The sequence below is a fragment of the Orbicella franksi genome, chromosome 11, assembly GCF_964199315.1.
Source record: "Orbicella franksi chromosome 11, jaOrbFran1.1, whole genome shotgun sequence".
NCBI classification, from domain to species: Eukaryota; Metazoa; Cnidaria; class Anthozoa; order Scleractinia; family Merulinidae; genus Orbicella; species Orbicella franksi.
Genome location: NC_138155.1, coordinates 27,783,201 through 27,800,169, shown reverse-complemented (window position 1 = coordinate 27,800,169; position 16,969 = coordinate 27,783,201). Strand labels below are relative to the sequence as shown.

General features: G+C 37.2%; 1 protein-coding gene across 2 annotated transcripts in view; it reads left to right on the top strand.

Annotated features, from left to right (window-relative positions):
• The first annotated feature begins 153 nt into the window (after nucleotides 1-153).
• Nucleotides 154-16,969, top strand: part of LOC145502611 (intraflagellar transport protein 122 homolog) — a 28,866-nt gene continuing 12,050 nt past the window's right edge. The window contains exons 1-34 of one of the 2 annotated variants that reach the window (XM_081481938.1): nucleotides 154-666; nucleotides 809-875; nucleotides 1,764-1,848; nucleotides 5,084-5,162; nucleotides 5,594-5,670; nucleotides 5,989-6,055; nucleotides 6,200-6,266; nucleotides 6,483-6,556; nucleotides 6,928-7,003; nucleotides 7,117-7,209; nucleotides 7,460-7,558; nucleotides 7,665-7,741; nucleotides 8,187-8,248; nucleotides 8,476-8,534; nucleotides 8,631-8,705; nucleotides 8,822-8,890; nucleotides 9,051-9,094; nucleotides 9,851-9,944; nucleotides 10,149-10,234; nucleotides 10,612-10,690; nucleotides 10,889-10,930; nucleotides 11,367-11,444; nucleotides 11,703-11,780; nucleotides 11,879-11,919; nucleotides 12,160-12,232; nucleotides 12,399-12,425; nucleotides 12,613-12,666; nucleotides 12,782-12,844; nucleotides 13,722-13,775; nucleotides 14,735-14,779; nucleotides 15,034-15,128; nucleotides 15,734-15,805; nucleotides 16,266-16,350; nucleotides 16,712-16,798. In XM_081481938.1, the coding sequence (XP_081338064.1) occupies nucleotides 599-666; nucleotides 809-875; nucleotides 1,764-1,848; nucleotides 5,084-5,162; nucleotides 5,594-5,670; nucleotides 5,989-6,055; nucleotides 6,200-6,266; nucleotides 6,483-6,556; nucleotides 6,928-7,003; nucleotides 7,117-7,209; nucleotides 7,460-7,558; nucleotides 7,665-7,741; nucleotides 8,187-8,248; nucleotides 8,476-8,534; nucleotides 8,631-8,705; nucleotides 8,822-8,890; nucleotides 9,051-9,094; nucleotides 9,851-9,944; nucleotides 10,149-10,234; nucleotides 10,612-10,690; nucleotides 10,889-10,930; nucleotides 11,367-11,444; nucleotides 11,703-11,780; nucleotides 11,879-11,919; nucleotides 12,160-12,232; nucleotides 12,399-12,425; nucleotides 12,613-12,666; nucleotides 12,782-12,844; nucleotides 13,722-13,775; nucleotides 14,735-14,779; nucleotides 15,034-15,128; nucleotides 15,734-15,805; nucleotides 16,266-16,350; nucleotides 16,712-16,798 (2,391 nt within the window). In that variant the 5' untranslated portion in view covers nucleotides 154-598. Of the gene's footprint in view, nucleotides 667-808; nucleotides 876-1,763; nucleotides 1,849-3,457; nucleotides 3,564-3,639; nucleotides 3,707-3,792; nucleotides 3,878-5,083; nucleotides 5,163-5,593; nucleotides 5,671-5,988; nucleotides 6,056-6,199; nucleotides 6,267-6,482; nucleotides 6,557-6,927; nucleotides 7,004-7,116; nucleotides 7,210-7,459; nucleotides 7,559-7,664; nucleotides 7,742-8,186; nucleotides 8,249-8,475; nucleotides 8,535-8,630; nucleotides 8,706-8,821; nucleotides 8,891-9,050; nucleotides 9,095-9,850; nucleotides 9,945-10,148; nucleotides 10,235-10,611; nucleotides 10,691-10,888; nucleotides 10,931-11,366; nucleotides 11,445-11,702; nucleotides 11,781-11,878; nucleotides 11,920-12,159; nucleotides 12,233-12,398; nucleotides 12,426-12,612; nucleotides 12,667-12,781; nucleotides 12,845-13,721; nucleotides 13,776-14,734; nucleotides 14,780-15,033; nucleotides 15,129-15,733; nucleotides 15,806-16,265; nucleotides 16,351-16,711; nucleotides 16,799-16,969 lie in introns of those variants that run through there. The other variant, XM_081481939.1, reaches the window with a different exon arrangement.

Genomic DNA, 16,969 nt, shown 5'->3' with positions numbered 1-16,969 from the left:
TGATTGTTCTTTTCACAGTTTTCATGTGCGTTCAAACTGTAATGTTTTATCTTGAGAGTTAAGTCAACAAATCTTCATATTTTTGTCGACAACATCCAAGAATGGAACACCATTTTCAAGTTATTAAATCAAGGACGAAATACTGATCTTAACTGACTAGGTCGCGGAAAGTACTTTATTTTAAACAGAACGCGTGAACATCTTGATCTTATTATCAAACATTTTAGGGTATTTTTAATTTACAACATAGCTTTGTTCCTAAGTAAGATTTTTCTACAGATATGTATATATTTTTGTATATAATTGACATATTATAAGTCATGTCATGCAACCCGACTGTTCAATCATTTTTTTGAGGTCATTCCACGCCAACACGGTTCGCTATTAAACTCGTTTTCCGTTACGTACGTTCCAGACATGTTTTGGAAACTTCATACAATCTTTAGATCTCTGATCACGCAACAGAAGCTAGACAATGGCGGATTATGAGTGAGCACTGCCAGAAACTTTCTCCACGCGTCACATTTAGATTTACGAGCATTTCAAATGCATTTCAACTTCAACACTTAAGCCCTGTTAACAGGGGATCGCTGCGACTATGGCTCTGGCCCGAGTGAATAGATTGTGGTTGGATAAAGTTGTGGATAAATCAAAGCAGTCTCAGTGGTGGGTATATGAGAATCGCGATTTTATTCACTAAAACACATTCAGTTTACGTTATAGCCATCTGAAGGCAGACAACTCGTGTAGTTTTATCCACGTGAACTCCAAGTTTACTAATGTCATGTCTTTTTGGGGTTTTCTATAGGATTTACGACCTAATCTTCAGCCCTAATGGCTCGTATATCCTCATTGCTGCTGGAAACTTAATCTTGGTAACTATACATTTACAAACGAAACAGATATATGTGAAAGAAGGTTCTGGGCCTGATTTTCATAGTTTGTTTACAAATGGACAAAGTTGTATTGATTTATTTGAGAAAACGCGTTCTTGCTGTCATCTCCATGTCATAATGCGCTCAAATGGTTCTAACGGCTAAAGTGGTGCTCACGAAATCTTTCGCCACTGTACACGAGATATTGCTTAATTAATTAAAAACAAAATATTTTCCGTGTTAATTGATTTTATTTCCCCGTCATATTAAACGGTGAAATACAAAGAGAATTCAGAAGGTCGCGTATTATTTTTCTACTTCAAGTAGCTACCCCCATGTAAGTCTTTTTTAGGTGATTAAATGGCGTGTGGGATTAGAAAACCGCAAACTGACAGTTGACACTCGGCATTCCAAACAAATCAGTCTATTCAAGGTGGCGATTTGAAAATATGATTTATTAACAGAGCATACGAAAGTTGGCATTGTAAATAATTAAACAAATGAGTACAACAAATGAACCTTACTCTATTCTCCATGATCAAGGAATTAGAGGGATTTTCGTGAGCCGTTTTGGGGAAGGCGGATTAAAGATTAAATGACCGGGTTCTTCACTTAACCTTACCCGCCCTGATCAGCATCTCCTCTTGCCAAAGTAACCATGGGCGAGAGGAGAATGGAGGTTTGATTTTAATTTTCGCCCCTCAAATTAAAACGTTATGGATCATGAACTCAACAAAATGTCTATGACCATTTTATCTTTATGAAACATGATGTGAACTCTCCACCTTTTGATAACGCCCTGTTTAATCTGCGAACATAAAGCTTTAGCAATATTCTGTTTTCTGTACTGTGAGATGGAAACTAATGCATACATTGTTAACTTCAAAGGTGTACGATACAACTGAAGGTGCGCTGGTTGATATGCTGAAAGGACACAGAGACACAGTTTACTGTCTGTCTTATGAATGCACTGGTAAGATAAGCTAACCAGATAGAAACTATCTCCTCTCGCCGGGTCGGGGGCGGGGATACTCTCTTATATGGCTTAAACCGGGACTTACCGCCGCACAGGTTATGGCTCTTGGCCGCAATGCTCTGAAAAGGGGAAAGGATTTCAGGCAAGTCTGTCCTAAACAGGGCCTGATCTTCTCTCAGGAAGACATGGTTGAACGATTTCCTTCTGTAGTTTAATATATATGGTTTATAAAATACTCAGTAATCCGACATAGAGACTTCTTCCGATACTTAAATACTCATCGGTCAACGTCAGATAATTTAATTTTAGGAATTCCACCCAGTTCTTTGCCTCTAGAATAGAGGATGCTGTGTCATAAAAGGTACCTGACGTATTTACGGTGTTTTCTTAGTCCTCATTGGGGTCAGGCGAGTTTCAAATCCCTGGAGGCACCCAAATGTAGGGCAAGTCTTCACAGCTGTGGTTCTCAGTTATCAGATATTACGCGCATCATTAATTACTGTCAACAGAAGCCTACAGGGCTATCTTTGTTTACACCATGACAGTGTTGTTTTATCTTTCAGTCATCAAAAGTTAATTTTAGTCTGGCAAAATTGTAGATGCGTGAAACTGATAGAATCTGTGCCATATGGTTATCTGTAGTAACTGTAACAAATTTGAAACTTGAAGTTCTGCAATTTAAACATTAAGAGATATTTTTTGCTGTTAAACGTCAAATGAATTGAGAAAAGTTTCCCTCGCTGTTTGGCAGGAGTTGCACCCAGCCACACAATTGACACTGAATGTTGTAAGTTTTTGTATTTTTGCATTTGATTTTCTTCCCTTCAAACTTGACATTGTAACTAAATTTGCTCTTCTAGACTTTCTAGTTTATACTAAATTGGACTAGTTTCTAAATTTCACATGTAAAGAGCTGATGTCAGTAAAACCCGGTATAGTCCAAACTCTACCTGATTCAGTTCGACTCAGTCATCGGTCAGAAAAATTTACGAACTTTGGTCAAAGCCAAAACGGCCCCAAAGAGTGAATTAATAAGCCAATCCGAACTCATAGGTAAAAATTGTACGACTGGTGGCAAGTGCAGGAAAAGATGTTTGATCGGTTTTGATTTTGAGTCATAGAGACAATTAACGCGATCACTCGAAGTTTAATTAAAGTCATAAAGTCTATTTCAGTGCAATATGTGCACAGGCTCTTAGATTTATGCAACCAGGCACGATTTTGGACATTGTGCTCTTTTTCTTTAAAAACGTTTTTGTTCATGTCACCACTTCCACGGTTTTCGCAACACTTAACGCAACGAAAATTTTGCGAGACAGTCCGTTTCAGGGGGTGTTACAATACTCAACGTCTTGTGCCACTTGTCTCATAAATGGAACAACAAAGTTGCAAGCAAAAGTACCTAGTGCCTATTGTTATTTAGACTCCTCACGAAAGGCCTGAAAGCCGATCAAGCCGGCTGAACTGAGATCTAAAAATCTGAGCAGCTTTGAGAAGTGGCCAATATTGAAGAGATTTTTGGATAGTTTTACATTTCCCGCGATCTTTTGAATTCCCATCAAGCAATGCGCGCTGCAATGCGGCCTTCTCTTTCTTCCCATAGTTCTTTTCGGAATGAAATGTACGAAAAGTTGATATTTTTCTTCGTCCAACATGAGAGCGTTACCAACATGGGTCGATAAAGTACACGATAAAGACAGGGTCGAACAGTGGTGAGAACTTTGATTTTTGCAGATATTTTTCTTTCTTTTTGTGGCTATTCTGATACAAAACATTTTCGCATGGCAGCATTTACGATCTCGCTTTTAAGCCCGATGGAAGTCAACTCATTGTTGCCGCTGGAAACCGAGTCTTGGTAATTAGCAATTCCTGATTTGCAGATTTTTAGAATTCTGAATTTTTTGTGACCTGTGTGGAATATCTTCGTCCCGATTTTCGTAGGTTTATGATACAAACGATGGAACGTTAATTCAGCCGCTCAAAGGTCACAAGGAGACGGTATATTGTGTAGCGTACGCTCGAGACGGTATGTAAACTTCTCCCCCTTCGCAAAAATAATACTTGTGTCAGAAAAGTCCGTGAATTACGATCGGCGTTCGTAATATAGACTTTAGAATTTAGGCTCGTGTAGAATTAGAACTCCTTGTATTCAGTCTGCTAATGCGAATTGGGAGTTGGTTGCAGCACTAGGATAGCGAGCTGAGTAAGATCAAAATTCAATAAATTGTCCAAAACGCATCTTGACATAACGATAAGCCTCAGTTTATTTACTAGTAAAATTGAAGCTCTATTTTTACAGATCCAGAAATCTTTGGATTACTTCTTGGCCATATTTATAAGTTGAAAATGCAGTGTACTTTATTCTTCAATCTGAGTAAAACTCCTCGTTTGTGACAAGCTAGAGCTGAAAAAGTCCTTTGAATGTTAAGTCTAGTTGTCTCTCCCTTGTCAAAGGAAATGTGCATTGTAAATTCTACTAGTTTTGAACATTAAATACCAAAGTGAATGGGAAAATAGTGCCAGGTATTTATCTTAAGTATGAAACTTCAGGGTAATACCTGATGAAACTTAATTGTGTCTTGTCAATTATAAATATATGTCTTGTCAAGACTGAGTACAAAACATAGGGGTCTGTTGTAGGGGGGAGGGGGGGGGGGGGTGGGAGGAGACTCTCATATGAAAAGTCTGGCTCACAGGTGTAAATCACAGATTTTGTTCGCAGCTAGGGCGGTTAGGACCACATGCTACATTTTTTTAGCCATCAAGGCATGTCAAGGGTTGCACTCAAAGAAATAATTAAAAGAAACACTGTTATTTCAGTTTTAAGTAATATATAGATTTAGGCCAGCCTAGTAATATCTTTTAGGGATCAAGTGAAGCCCTAGCCATACCTAGATTGCTCTCCTTTAGGGGTTTAATTCAATTTTTCTGACAAACATCCCCAACCTTTTCACGTGGGAGTGGCCCCTTCTCCCTGGTTGAAATAAAGTTTGATTCTGGCATGGCTATAGGTGGATGCTTGAGTGAATTCCATATTTACTAAAATAATTTACTAAATAAACATCTTCATAAATTTATTATCCTGAAGTTGATTATCATGCTGATCCCATCATTTGCATCATTTAAAGTACTGATTTAGTAACTTGGAAACGTTTTGGAAGCATTACATCTCTAGCATTACTTTCTCTTTGTAAGAGAAGGACTAAAATATTATATCCTTTTTCTACTATAGGGAAAAGGTTTGCATCTGGGGGAGCAGACAAAAGCGTGATTATTTGGACGTCTAAATTAGAAGGAATTCTGAAATACACGTAAGCCACTTCATGTGATTTAATTCTTGCTCCCAGCTTTTGTTAGCTTGCGCCAATCTGACCTTGCATTACAACTTTCCGCCAGTCGTCGTGGTCATCATCATCATCATCATCATCATCGTCATCGTCGTCATCGTCATCATCATCATCATAATCACAACATGGTGTTATGACACCAATAGTGCGAGACTTTCTGTCAGTACCACATTTTAAACTTGATTTGCTAGGAAAACGATATTTGCTTGCATTTACATTCATTTATCAAATTGCAAAAGTGGAAATGCACAGCTTTAGTTGGTTAAAAGAGATTAAATTTCTAATAACCATTTAGGGAAACTGCGCTAATAAATAAATAAAATCTTGCAGGTCATGCTTTTCAGTCTCCTACTTGTTAATTGTCGTACTGACTAAACATTTTAACGTTTCTTTAGACACAATGATTCTATCCAGTGTCTTGCTTATAATCCTCTCACACAACAACTTGCAAGCTGTACAACAAATGATTTTGGTGAGTAAGTGTTTACATTCACTTGTCAAATTGCATAAATAGAAAGATCTAAAGCATATAAATTTCAATTTAGCTTACAGTGTAACCCCGTTAATCTGGTCACCAATGGGTTGCAAAAATCTGGCTGTATTAACAGGGTGTCTGTATTAATTAACAGGGTTCTTTAAAGAAGAGAATGACTGACTGAGCTTTTACTTGGGCTCAAATGCATGTAAAGTGGCAGTATAGATGAGATGGCTGTAAGGCAGGGTTCCACTGCAGTAAATTTTAACTTGTTTAGTTACTACATGTAGAATTATATATTATTGTTGTTTTTAGGTCTGTGGTCACCAGAACAAAAGTCTGTCCAGAAACACAAAGTCTCCTCACGAGTAACTTCCTGTAGGTGAGTGCATATGGTGAAAAACAACATAAAAAGATAAAAACAACTTTCTTTTACATATTGTTATAGTATAACTGCCTTGTATTACAAGGCTTAGAATTGCCTTAAGCTTGTTTCTTCCTGATTTGCTCAGCATTTTTTTTCCAGTTGGACAAATGATGGGCAGTATCTGGCCCTTGGACTTTTTAATGGCTTTGTTAGCATAAGGAACAAGGTAACAAATATTTTCCTTATATTTTTGGCCGTCATACTAATTTGACCAAATTCTTTCCTTTTCTCAATACTGAAATCAAATGACTAGAATTCTGTAAAGGTCCTGGTATGGAGCATCTCAATATTAGCATTCCACCTTTTACCAGTCCTTATCAATACGATTGGTCATTGATTCTTCTTTCTTTAAATATAATGTGATCATAATACAATTATCTAGAGTGGTGAAGAAAAAGTAAAGATTGAAAGACCAGGTGGATCCCCAGTATGGACTCTGAGCTGGAATCCATCCAAGTAAGTTGTCCTTTCCAATATGAGGTCTCCATAAATCTCCTGCAATACAGTATACATGTATGTATGGATGTGAATGTACCTGGTATAACATATTTATTACGACTGATTCCCTTTCTCCTGATGGAGAATGGGACCATTGATCCTTACAACACAATTCTCCCCTAAGCCACCCTTTTTCTGGCCTCAACCTCTGCTGCCCTTCTTGTCTTAAATTTGATATGTTACTTCTCTTTATAATTTTTATGGTACTCTGCCATGTCTCTTTCTGGGCTGTCCTTTCCAATAACATATTGAGCCATCTTTTGAGATCAATTAAATTGGCTTGTAGTGTAATTTGAAACATTTTTATATTTATTTTACTTCATTATTAGGGAAGAGCCATATGACATTCTTGCTGTGGGTGACTGGTCACAGAAACTCTCTTTCTATCAGCTTAGTGGAAAACAGGTATTGTGTTGCCTTCTGATTGTGCATGTGTTCAATTTTTCCCTCAACCAGCAGAATCTATAATTTATAATAATAATTATTTATTAGTAAAGGGCTGTTTTGTTTTGTTGCAGGTTGGAAAAGATCGTCATCTTGGCTATGACCCATGCTGCCTGAGTTTTTTCTCCAAAGGTGAATACCTTGTCATTGGAGGATCTGATAAAAAAGTAAGTCTGACAATGATTTTTGTTGGAATTAATTGAAATGGCAGATGACTGAAAAAAGTGTAGGAAAAGCAGCATAACTTTTAAACCTTGTACAGCAGTGGAAAGATTTATGAATGGATGGTGTGATATTAAAATATTAAAAGGTCCATTTAGTCTGCTTGCCTTGGTGACCTAACAAATTGTTTAGTCTTACAATAGCTGTTCTGTTAGCTGGGAAACTACTAACTGTAAACCTTTTTTTCTCCCATAGTGCTCACTTCACACAAAAGAAGGTGTGTGTCTGACTTCTATCGGGGAGCAGCAGAGTTGGGTTTGGTGCTGCAGAGTCAGACCTGATTCCAATTATGTAGTAAGAGATGGTTATTTCATGAAGTTATGTCTGGACAATACATGTTTTTGTTTGTATTTATTTTTTGCCTGATGTTAATTGGCCATTTGTGTTCTTTCTTATCTAGGCATTGGGTTGTCAAGATGGTACAATAGCTTATTATCAACTGATCTTTAGTACTGTCCATGGTCTGTACAAAGACAGGTGGGTGTCAGGAACAGGCGCTCCAGAATTGCGAGAAGCACTCCGCTACAACTCATGCTTCTCCCAGCACTTCTCTTGAGTTCTTAAAAATTCCAGGGTGCTTGAATATAACTCAACAATGCACTTGGGCAAATTAACTATGTCCTTAATATTTCTATTTTGACTGCGCTTTTGGTACTGCACACAGGGAGCCGATTTTTCATGTGTCTTATTTCATGTGCCTTAGAAACTAACTTGATTAATGCTTATCATGACCACTCTGACTTTTTATATCAACTCTTTCATTTGTCTTACTGACGTCACAAGTTACTTGCACAGTGAAACACGTGATCAGAAGAGATTTCTGAGATGTATTAGAACTGCACACTGGACTGTATTTACTGTAATAGAATAATTATTAATTAATTGATGAGTTATTCATGATTTGTATATTTGGTGCACATAGATATGCCTTTCGGGACAACATGACTGATGTCATTATTCAGCATTTGATAACAGAGCAGAAAGGTATGTTTATTGATAGCAGCATATTTGTAGCCTTTTAGTTTTGATATCAAAATATTAAATCCGATTTTCTTTAAATTTCATTAATTCACTGTTGATGATCAATTAATTTCATTCATAAGATTCACTTGTTTTACTTTACTATTAAATATGTTCATCTGAATGATATGCTAGTCAATTGTTGGTCAATTCAGACTATATAGTTTGAAGTTATCTTTTGTTTGCTTCAGTTCGCATCAAGTGTAGAGATTTAGTGAAGAAAATTGCCATCTACCGGCACAGACTAGCTGTAAGTATTATTTGTTGTGTTTCATTCTCTTTTATTACACAGTTTGACAAATGACGTGTTTATTGATCATCTGTTTTATTGTTTTATCTCTCTCAGGTTCAATTGCCTGACAAGATTGTCATTTATGAATTGAACACAGACGACATTTCTGATATGCATTATAAAGTCAAGGTAACCTGAACATTGTCTGTTATTTTATCACCACTTGTAGAGCTATAGATGTGACAGCATGTGATCCCAGCTGGCTTGCTCATCTTGCAATTTTGTATTTGTATTTTTTATTTCAGGAGAAGATTGAAAGGAAATTTGAGTGCAACCTGCTTGTTTCTTGTTCCAATCACATCATTCTTTGTCAGGTTGGTATTTTTAGACTAAGAGTTGATTTAATTTACAGTCCTCACCATTAATAACAAATCTGGTTACTCAGTTGTTTATCCTACATGTACATTTACATATACATCTACACTCCTGTAGGAACTTATATTTATCTAACATGTCACATTCTTTACTATTTAGGAGAGAAGACTGCAATGCTTAGCATTTACAGGGATCAAAGAGAGGCAAGTGTTAAACTACAGTTGAACCCTTAATAAGTGGCCACCCTCGGGGAAATAGGAGGTGGCTGCTTAATAGGGGTTGGCTGCTTAATAGAGGTTGAGTGCTTAACAGAGGTTGGTCTACCTTGAATATTTTCTACCAATGGGTCAATTTCTTAATGAACATGGAGTCACTTCAAGGCCATCATGATAAATGTGTGTTTGGTTGTTTTTATCACTTGTCACCTTCTATTTTGGACTACCATCGCCTTTTCCAAAACAAAGTTTTTAAATTTTGGGTGGCCATTTAACAGGGGTAAAGATAATAGAAAAACCCTCACTGGGATGACCAAAAGGTGGCAGCGGCCGCTTAATGGAGGTGCCCGGATAATAGGGGTTTTATTAGCAGTATTTTACTAACAATAATTTCGGGACTTCAATAACTGGCCGCTTAATAAGGGGTGGCTGTTTAATGGGTGGCCGCTTAATAGAGGTTTGACTGTATTCACTTTTTTTTTCAGCAATCTTTGACTTGGTTCATGCATAAACCTCTGCTGCTGTCGCTCAAACATTTGATAACCCACTTGGCAAATCATTCAAAGAGTGATACTGAGAGTTTTGATGGCACCTTAGAGAATTAAAGCCTGCTACTTTACTGTAATTCTCCTCAAATTCTCTCCCCAGATCTATCTCTTATACTCCTGTTGCCTTGGTGGCCACATTGGAGTAAGGTATAAAATTTAACACTAAGTTGATGTGCATTTCATAATTTTTACTCAGAGAGTGGGTGATGGAATCCTTGATTCGCTACATAAAAGTGATTGGCGGCCCGTCTGGAAGAGAAGGTCTCCTTGTGGGTTTGAAAAATGGTCAAGTATGTAAAAATATGACGGTTATGGTACTTTTGCAGTTTCCTTTTCCTGTTGTTTAAATTGCTTTTGATTAAATCAATTCCCAAAAATATATAATCATAAATGTTTTTGCATTGCTTTTGCCTTTTCACAGCAGACATTTACTTACAGAAGAAGACTTTCAGACATCTGATGTTAAAACATGCAACTGTCTTCTTTCTTGTTAGATCATGAAGATATTTATCAACAATCCTTTCCCTCTGCCACTGCTGAAACAAGAGACGAGTGTTCGCTGCCTAGACTTGAGCACCAGGTGAGTTGAAACAAATAAGGGGAAGTCATGGATGATAGTTTTGTTTTCATGGCCAGCAACAGCATGTCTGACTTGTGTTCCCAAAGTACTAAGTATGATGCTTGCATTCTTTGCTGATGATCTTGTGAGGAAGGAAGAAAGTTAGAAGAGTAGTACTCATTCAGCAATTAACTTTTAATTAAATTTCTTATCCTGTAGTCTTGTAGAAAAACAAAGCATTTTCAACTGCATGCATTTGCTTTTACTTCTCTCCTTAGCTTGACAGAAATGAGAGATTTTGTACCATGTGATAAGTCTTGCCAAGCACCAGTTTAAGGGTGCAGTGTAATGTTTGATTGCTGTTCTGAAGGAAAACTGTCTGTTATGTTGCTTTTTAGTCGCAATAAGTTGGCTGTGGTTGATGAAAACAGCACATGTCTTGTATACAACCTCAGTAACAATGAGCTGCTCTTCCAGGTACAATGTACATTGTGTTTCCTCGTTGTTTAATCTGTCCAGTTTATGTTTTCTTAATAAAAAAGTTGTTTCTCTTCTTTAAGGCTTATACTCTTAAACTACTGATTATTAAACAATTTATCAAGTAGTTATGAATGTACATGGACAGTTATATAATTTAATTTGTAAAGGGGTCAACAATTGTTGTTGTTGTTATAGGAGCCCAATGCTAACAGTGTGGCTTGGAATACTCATAATGAGGTAAAAGTCCTCATTATTTAATAACATTAAGAGTTAGAGAAATGTTCGCGTAGTGAATATTAATTACGGTAGTGTCTTGGTTTCTTTTATCATAACTATTTAAGCTTTTATTGTGAACTTTGGGAAAAGCTCTCTAATAGTGCCTTTTGTACTGCATATGTATAGATGGGTGCTGGTAAGTTCATAGGCAACCTAAGAAAAGGCTGGAGGGAGGGGTTGTAAACTGCAATTTGCGTCAAGGTGGGGAGCAAGGGCAGGGAGCAGCATTAGTTCTACCCATGTCATGTTTTGAATCCTATACTAATCTGAGGTTTGGACTGTTTAGTGTCATTACAGTTGTAGCTGCTGTGTAAGCTTGAGAACAATCTTACAGAAGACATTGTAGACCATGTGTCATGTATCTTCTGTAACTTGCTTGATCTTGTTTTCATTTCAGGACATGCTGTGTTTTTCTGGTGGTGGTATGCTAAACATTAAAGCCAGTAACTTTCCTGTGCATCAACAAAAGCTGCAGGTTTGTCATACAATGTAGATTTTATTTAATTGCACTGTATTTAAGTGTAAATGTACAGGCCTCAGTTGCACGAAGACTGGATAATGCTATGCACTTGATAAATCACTATCCAGTGGATAGTGATTTATCAGGTGGATAGCATTATTCACCTTATTAGTAACCCAGGCCAGATGTTTTGCTCAAGGTTCTAAGTTAAAGTCTGATTGGTTGTGATTACATACATGTAACCCTACATTTTAATGTGTTTTCATTCATCAGGGTTTTGTTGTTGGTTTTACTGGATCCAAGATCTTCTGTCTTCATGTTTACACCATGTCTGCAGTGGAAGTGCCGCAGGTGAGATGTCATATCAAATGATGCTTATGACCTACATTTTTTCATAGTTCTTATATTATATGGAGTATTTTTGACATGGTTTCCATCTTGTGTTTCAGTCTGCTCCTATGTATCAGTACCTGGAAAAGAAGTTGTACAGGTATTTATGCCTCAAGTGCATAATTTTGAATTTTTTTTTCCAGCCAGATTTATAAATTTAACTAACATTCCAGTACAGTAACTATAGTAAGTTACTCTAAGCATTGATTTGGCAGCACAAACGTCAAACAGCACTAATTCAGTACAACATACCATGCTATACTTTCAGAAGAAACAGTTACATGTATGTAGAAGAGAGTATTGCTTTTGTTTGAACTGTTATTGGTATTTTCTATTTTAGAGATGCTTACAAAGTTGCCTGTCTTGGTGTGACGGAGGGAGACTGGAGAGCCCTTGCTATGGAAGCATTAGAGGTTCTCATTAATTAATTCATAACATTATTCAGAATTGAAACATTTTGCCAGGTTCTATCAGATGTTTATATTGCTTCTTTTTGATTTCTGTTAAGTTTGTTACTTTAGAATGGTCATACTTCAGTGCAATGAGGATATTTATTTAGCACTTCTGTTTATGTTTTAGGGCCTGGATTTTGACACAGCCAAAAAGGTAGAGCAGTATTTTGATTTAATATTGTGTATTGTTGCAGAGAACTATAAAACTTTCTGAATTAATAATAGCACTTGCAGGAAGCTTAGAAAATTGTGATGGTGATATGATGGGAAATTGTTTAAGTGTTGTCCTTGTGAAAAAAATTGGACTAAAAATTTAACAGTTAATCTGCCCTTTTCAACAGGCTTTTATCAGAGTGCGGGATTTGAGATATTTGGAGTTAATTCATAACATTGAGGTTTGCACCAGTCATTGCTCTCTTACGATGTAAATGTCATGCCAGATTCTGAAACACAGGAGATCGCCAGCAATGTTCCAGAAATTAATCCTTCAATGTCTTATTTGTTTTGTAGGAACGTAAAAAGAGAGGTGAAACAGATGAGCAGGCTTTCCTAGCAGATGTCTTTGCTTATCAGGTTTGTTAAATTGCACTCTTTAGAGCGGTTTCTAATTGAGTGTCAAAAGTATTCAGGCAATGACTTTGAAACGTAAATTAATTGTAGAGTTTTTAAATTCGTGATTATCTAAATTAGAATGTAATATTATTAATTTTAGTATATTAGTATTTAATTGTAGTATTGTACCATATTGTCTTCGAAAAGCCCCCATGGGGAAAGATAATAAAGAATGTATGTATGTATGTATGTATGTATGTATGTATGTTTTGATTTTGGTATTACTGCAATTTCAGATTGGCTGAGTAGTCTAATTGCCAAAGTAATTGGTTTTGTTTTGTTTTATGACACTCAATTGAAAACTGCTCTGATTATTGTCTTTACTGTGCTCTTTTGGCATTAATTTTAGTCTCCATGAGTTTATGTCTGCAGCATCCATGTGTCATCTCTTTTGTTTTAAAAATCAGGAGTGGCGTACCTCAGATAATAGCATTCAGTTTATGGAAGTGTTCTTTATTGCTAAACTATATATACCTGCTAGCGTGTGGCGTAAGTTTCACAACACAAGTAACATAACTTGTGCTGTTCACATCACACATAACTCTTGAGTGGTGTTTTTGGCTCACAAAATAGATGAGAAGGCTTTTTTGACAGAATAGTTTGTGACTGGTCATTCACGTGGCAAGTGACCATCTAACTGGCTTATTATGTTTGGTTGACTAATTAAGATCATAGCGCTGCAAGGTTTGTAACAAGCTACAGCTACCTAGCCCTTTACATACCTTGAGCACTGATGATGCAAGGACTATCTAATGCATGTCTCACAGACTAGATAGACTACGGTATCTATATTCCAGGGTAGTTAACGTTTGGAGTTTCAAATTTTTGTTGTTTTTAGGGCAAATTTCAAGAAGCTGGGAAGCTGTATAAGAAAACTGGAAATGATGAAAAGGTATGGTACATGTATGGTTGTGCTATTAAACTGTCTCTTGCAGCGAGGTTGGGTTTGCAAAGGGGTTGATCCTGACAAATGACACTATATCCATTGGAGACTGTAAACTTTTCCGATATTTTTTGCCTACTATTTATTAACTATTTTGACAATAATGTTTTTAAAACAACTTCCAGTGCAGTACAACCTTACTTACTGCTTGCAAATTAGTATGTCTCCAACAAACATTTAACAGTGCAATCTTATTACAGGTTATTCATGTCCAAGATCGAGTGACATACAGTACCCATCATCTTTCCTTTCTCTCCTTGTGGAGAATGGGGCCATCAGTCTGTTTCTTCCAAGCAACTTGGTGTTTTGTTGGTCTTCCCCCTTCATGGCTTGAATAGGCCCTTTGCAGCTGGGGTCACGTGACCAAATTTTTCCTAAAAAATTTTTGTATTATGGGCTATAACTTAAAGAATGCCAGAAATGGACAGAGCGCATCGAAAATACCAAAATGGCCAAGTTTGAGGTCCCAGGAAAAAACGAGTAAGTTTATACCATAGTTTGAATTTTCGGAAAATTTAGAGGATTCGTATGGAAAATGTTGCTGGAGAGCAAGGTCTTGCTCTCCAGCAACATTTTTCCATATAAATCTTCTTATTCTTTCAAAAATTCAGACCATCATAAAATCTCATTCTCTGATGATGGGGGCCTCAAACTTGGCCATTTTGATATTTTCGACATGCTTTTTCCATTTCTGGCATTCGTTAAGTTATAGCCCATAATTTTATGAAAAGTAGGTCACGTGATGGCTTAGCTGCAAAGGGCCTATCCGAGATGTTCTCTCTCCTTGTTCACTATTCTTCGCTGCATCTCTCTTGGCTGTCCTATTCAGCATTTGCCTTTGGGTGCCCCTGTTAGTGTGGACATACACTGTACAGTACCTAATCATTTAAATATTTTATTCTGTTTAGGCCATGGAGATGTTCACAGACCTCAGACAGTTTGAATATGCGAAGGTAATGCAACTGGGCTTCTTTAGAATGTCACACAACTATCGGCAAAATTGTTTTTGTTTCTGATTTGGTATTAAAATGTAACATTTCCTCACTGACGTGAATGTGTCATAGAAACTCGGGCCAAGGCAATCTGAACATCAACAGTGCTTGCAAAATTTAGCAGGTTGATGATACCATGAAAAAAGATACATGTATTAATACAGGTAATACCTTGCTTTTACTCATCCCTTTATTGTTGTTTTTATTTCAAACAGGATTTCATTGGTAGCAGTGATCCTAAGAACGTAAAGCAACTGATCAAGAAACAAGCTGAGTGGTGTGAAACAACAAATGACCCCAAAGCAGCAGTGTAAGTGAAATAAAATATGATATGACAAGGGCATGTTTAAAACATGAGAAGCCAAAATGGCACCATGGTTTGCCTAAATAGCACTCAGGTTAGCCTAAATATCACTGACTCGACAGTGGTTTAAGCTCTCAATGATAGTAAGGGTTAAAAACCCTTACAGACACCCGTATCCCACATTGACTCTTACTTGTAGTGCCTTTTCGTCATTTTGCTATTTCGTGTTTTAAACACGCCCTGATATGACAACACACTACACATAGTCGGGATTACAGCTGCCTCACACCACTCTTTGCCAGTTTGGTATTTTGCAAAAGAACCTTCCAAGTGAGTGCCAAATTGACCAGGAGTGCAAAGAGTGGCAGTCGTAGTCCAAGTCTAGATGAAGACAGGGACATTTGTGTAGGCAGGGATGGAGATCAAGACAGGGAATTGAATTGAATGTTGTGAAATTGATTAGCATGCCAGGGTGGTGTTCTGAGGAATGACATGACGTAATTACTGTACTTTAAATGTATGTTGACTATAACACCTTTGAAGTCATTAGTTTCAATCCTTTTGGTGTGTAAACTAGGTAACTGTCTGATATCTGATTTCCTTTTTTTCAGTGACATGTTTCTTGCTGCTGGTGAAAATCATAAAGCCATTGAAATTATTGGACAACATGGCTGGGTGGAAAAGTGAGAGTCTTTCCTCAATTTCTAGAATTTAGAAGTTAGACTGAAAACAGTTTGATCTTATGGAAAAGTACAATCACATTGATGGAGCAATTTCCTTCATTGTTGTTGGTAACCAAATTAAAAACAAAACAAAAAAAACGAGCAAGGGGCAAGTGCAGGAAAAATCATAACATATACTCTAACTAGACCTTTCATGAGCAGACAATTCATGTACTTGTACACAAAGAGTAATAACACATTTACTCCTGTCAACCGTTTCTTTACTTCAAGTCACTCTGACTTATAGAGAACTTTTGTAAAATACCAGAGAAATGTTGTCGTATTTCCAATCAGTTCTAAAGCCAAGGCCATTTGTTTGAGTTTGGCCAGGTGTTGAATTAAATGTTACTGATGTTTCATTATCAATGGCTATTTGTGCCTGAATCACAAGGTACTTCAATGTGTTTGTGCGTTTTGTTAGGTTGCTGGAAGTTGGACGGAACCTTAACAAGGCTGACACAGAAGGGCTAAAACAGTGTGCTTACTACTTCAAACAACTGGATCAGGTAGATCAGAAGTTAACTCCAGGAATATAACTCTCAGTGTCCTAAACTGCCTGCACTTGAGGGGCAGTGTTTCATTGCTTTTGAGCCATCTGTCACAACCAACACAACAACCAGAGGCACCGCAATGGCAAGACAAGAGTGCAGACAGTGGCCTCAAAAACCCCAATGTCCAAATCCCTCATGATCTGACACGCACAATGGTTACAACCATCACAATACCCAAAACATTCCCCACAACCACAATGGCTACAAAACCTACAACGGTAACTGTTTCGTATCTTCATCAAACTTCTCTCAGGTGACTGTAAGTCTCCTTCAGTAAACGCATGTTCCAATGGTGACTTTTTTTCTGTCATAACAGCATGGATACGCTACAGAAATGTACCTCAAGATAGGTGACATCAGAGCCTTATTGGAACTCCACGTGGAAACCAAACACTGGGACGAGGTATGATGTTACATAGCTAGTAGTTCCTTTGTAATCAAAACACGATTATATTCACATTTTCGAATCAGGCATCCTCCATCTCAATAATATATCTTGACTGTTCTAAGTTACCTTTTCTCTCTGATGTACACTTGTATCACTGTGAGGAAATAATTTATCGCCATTGTTAAC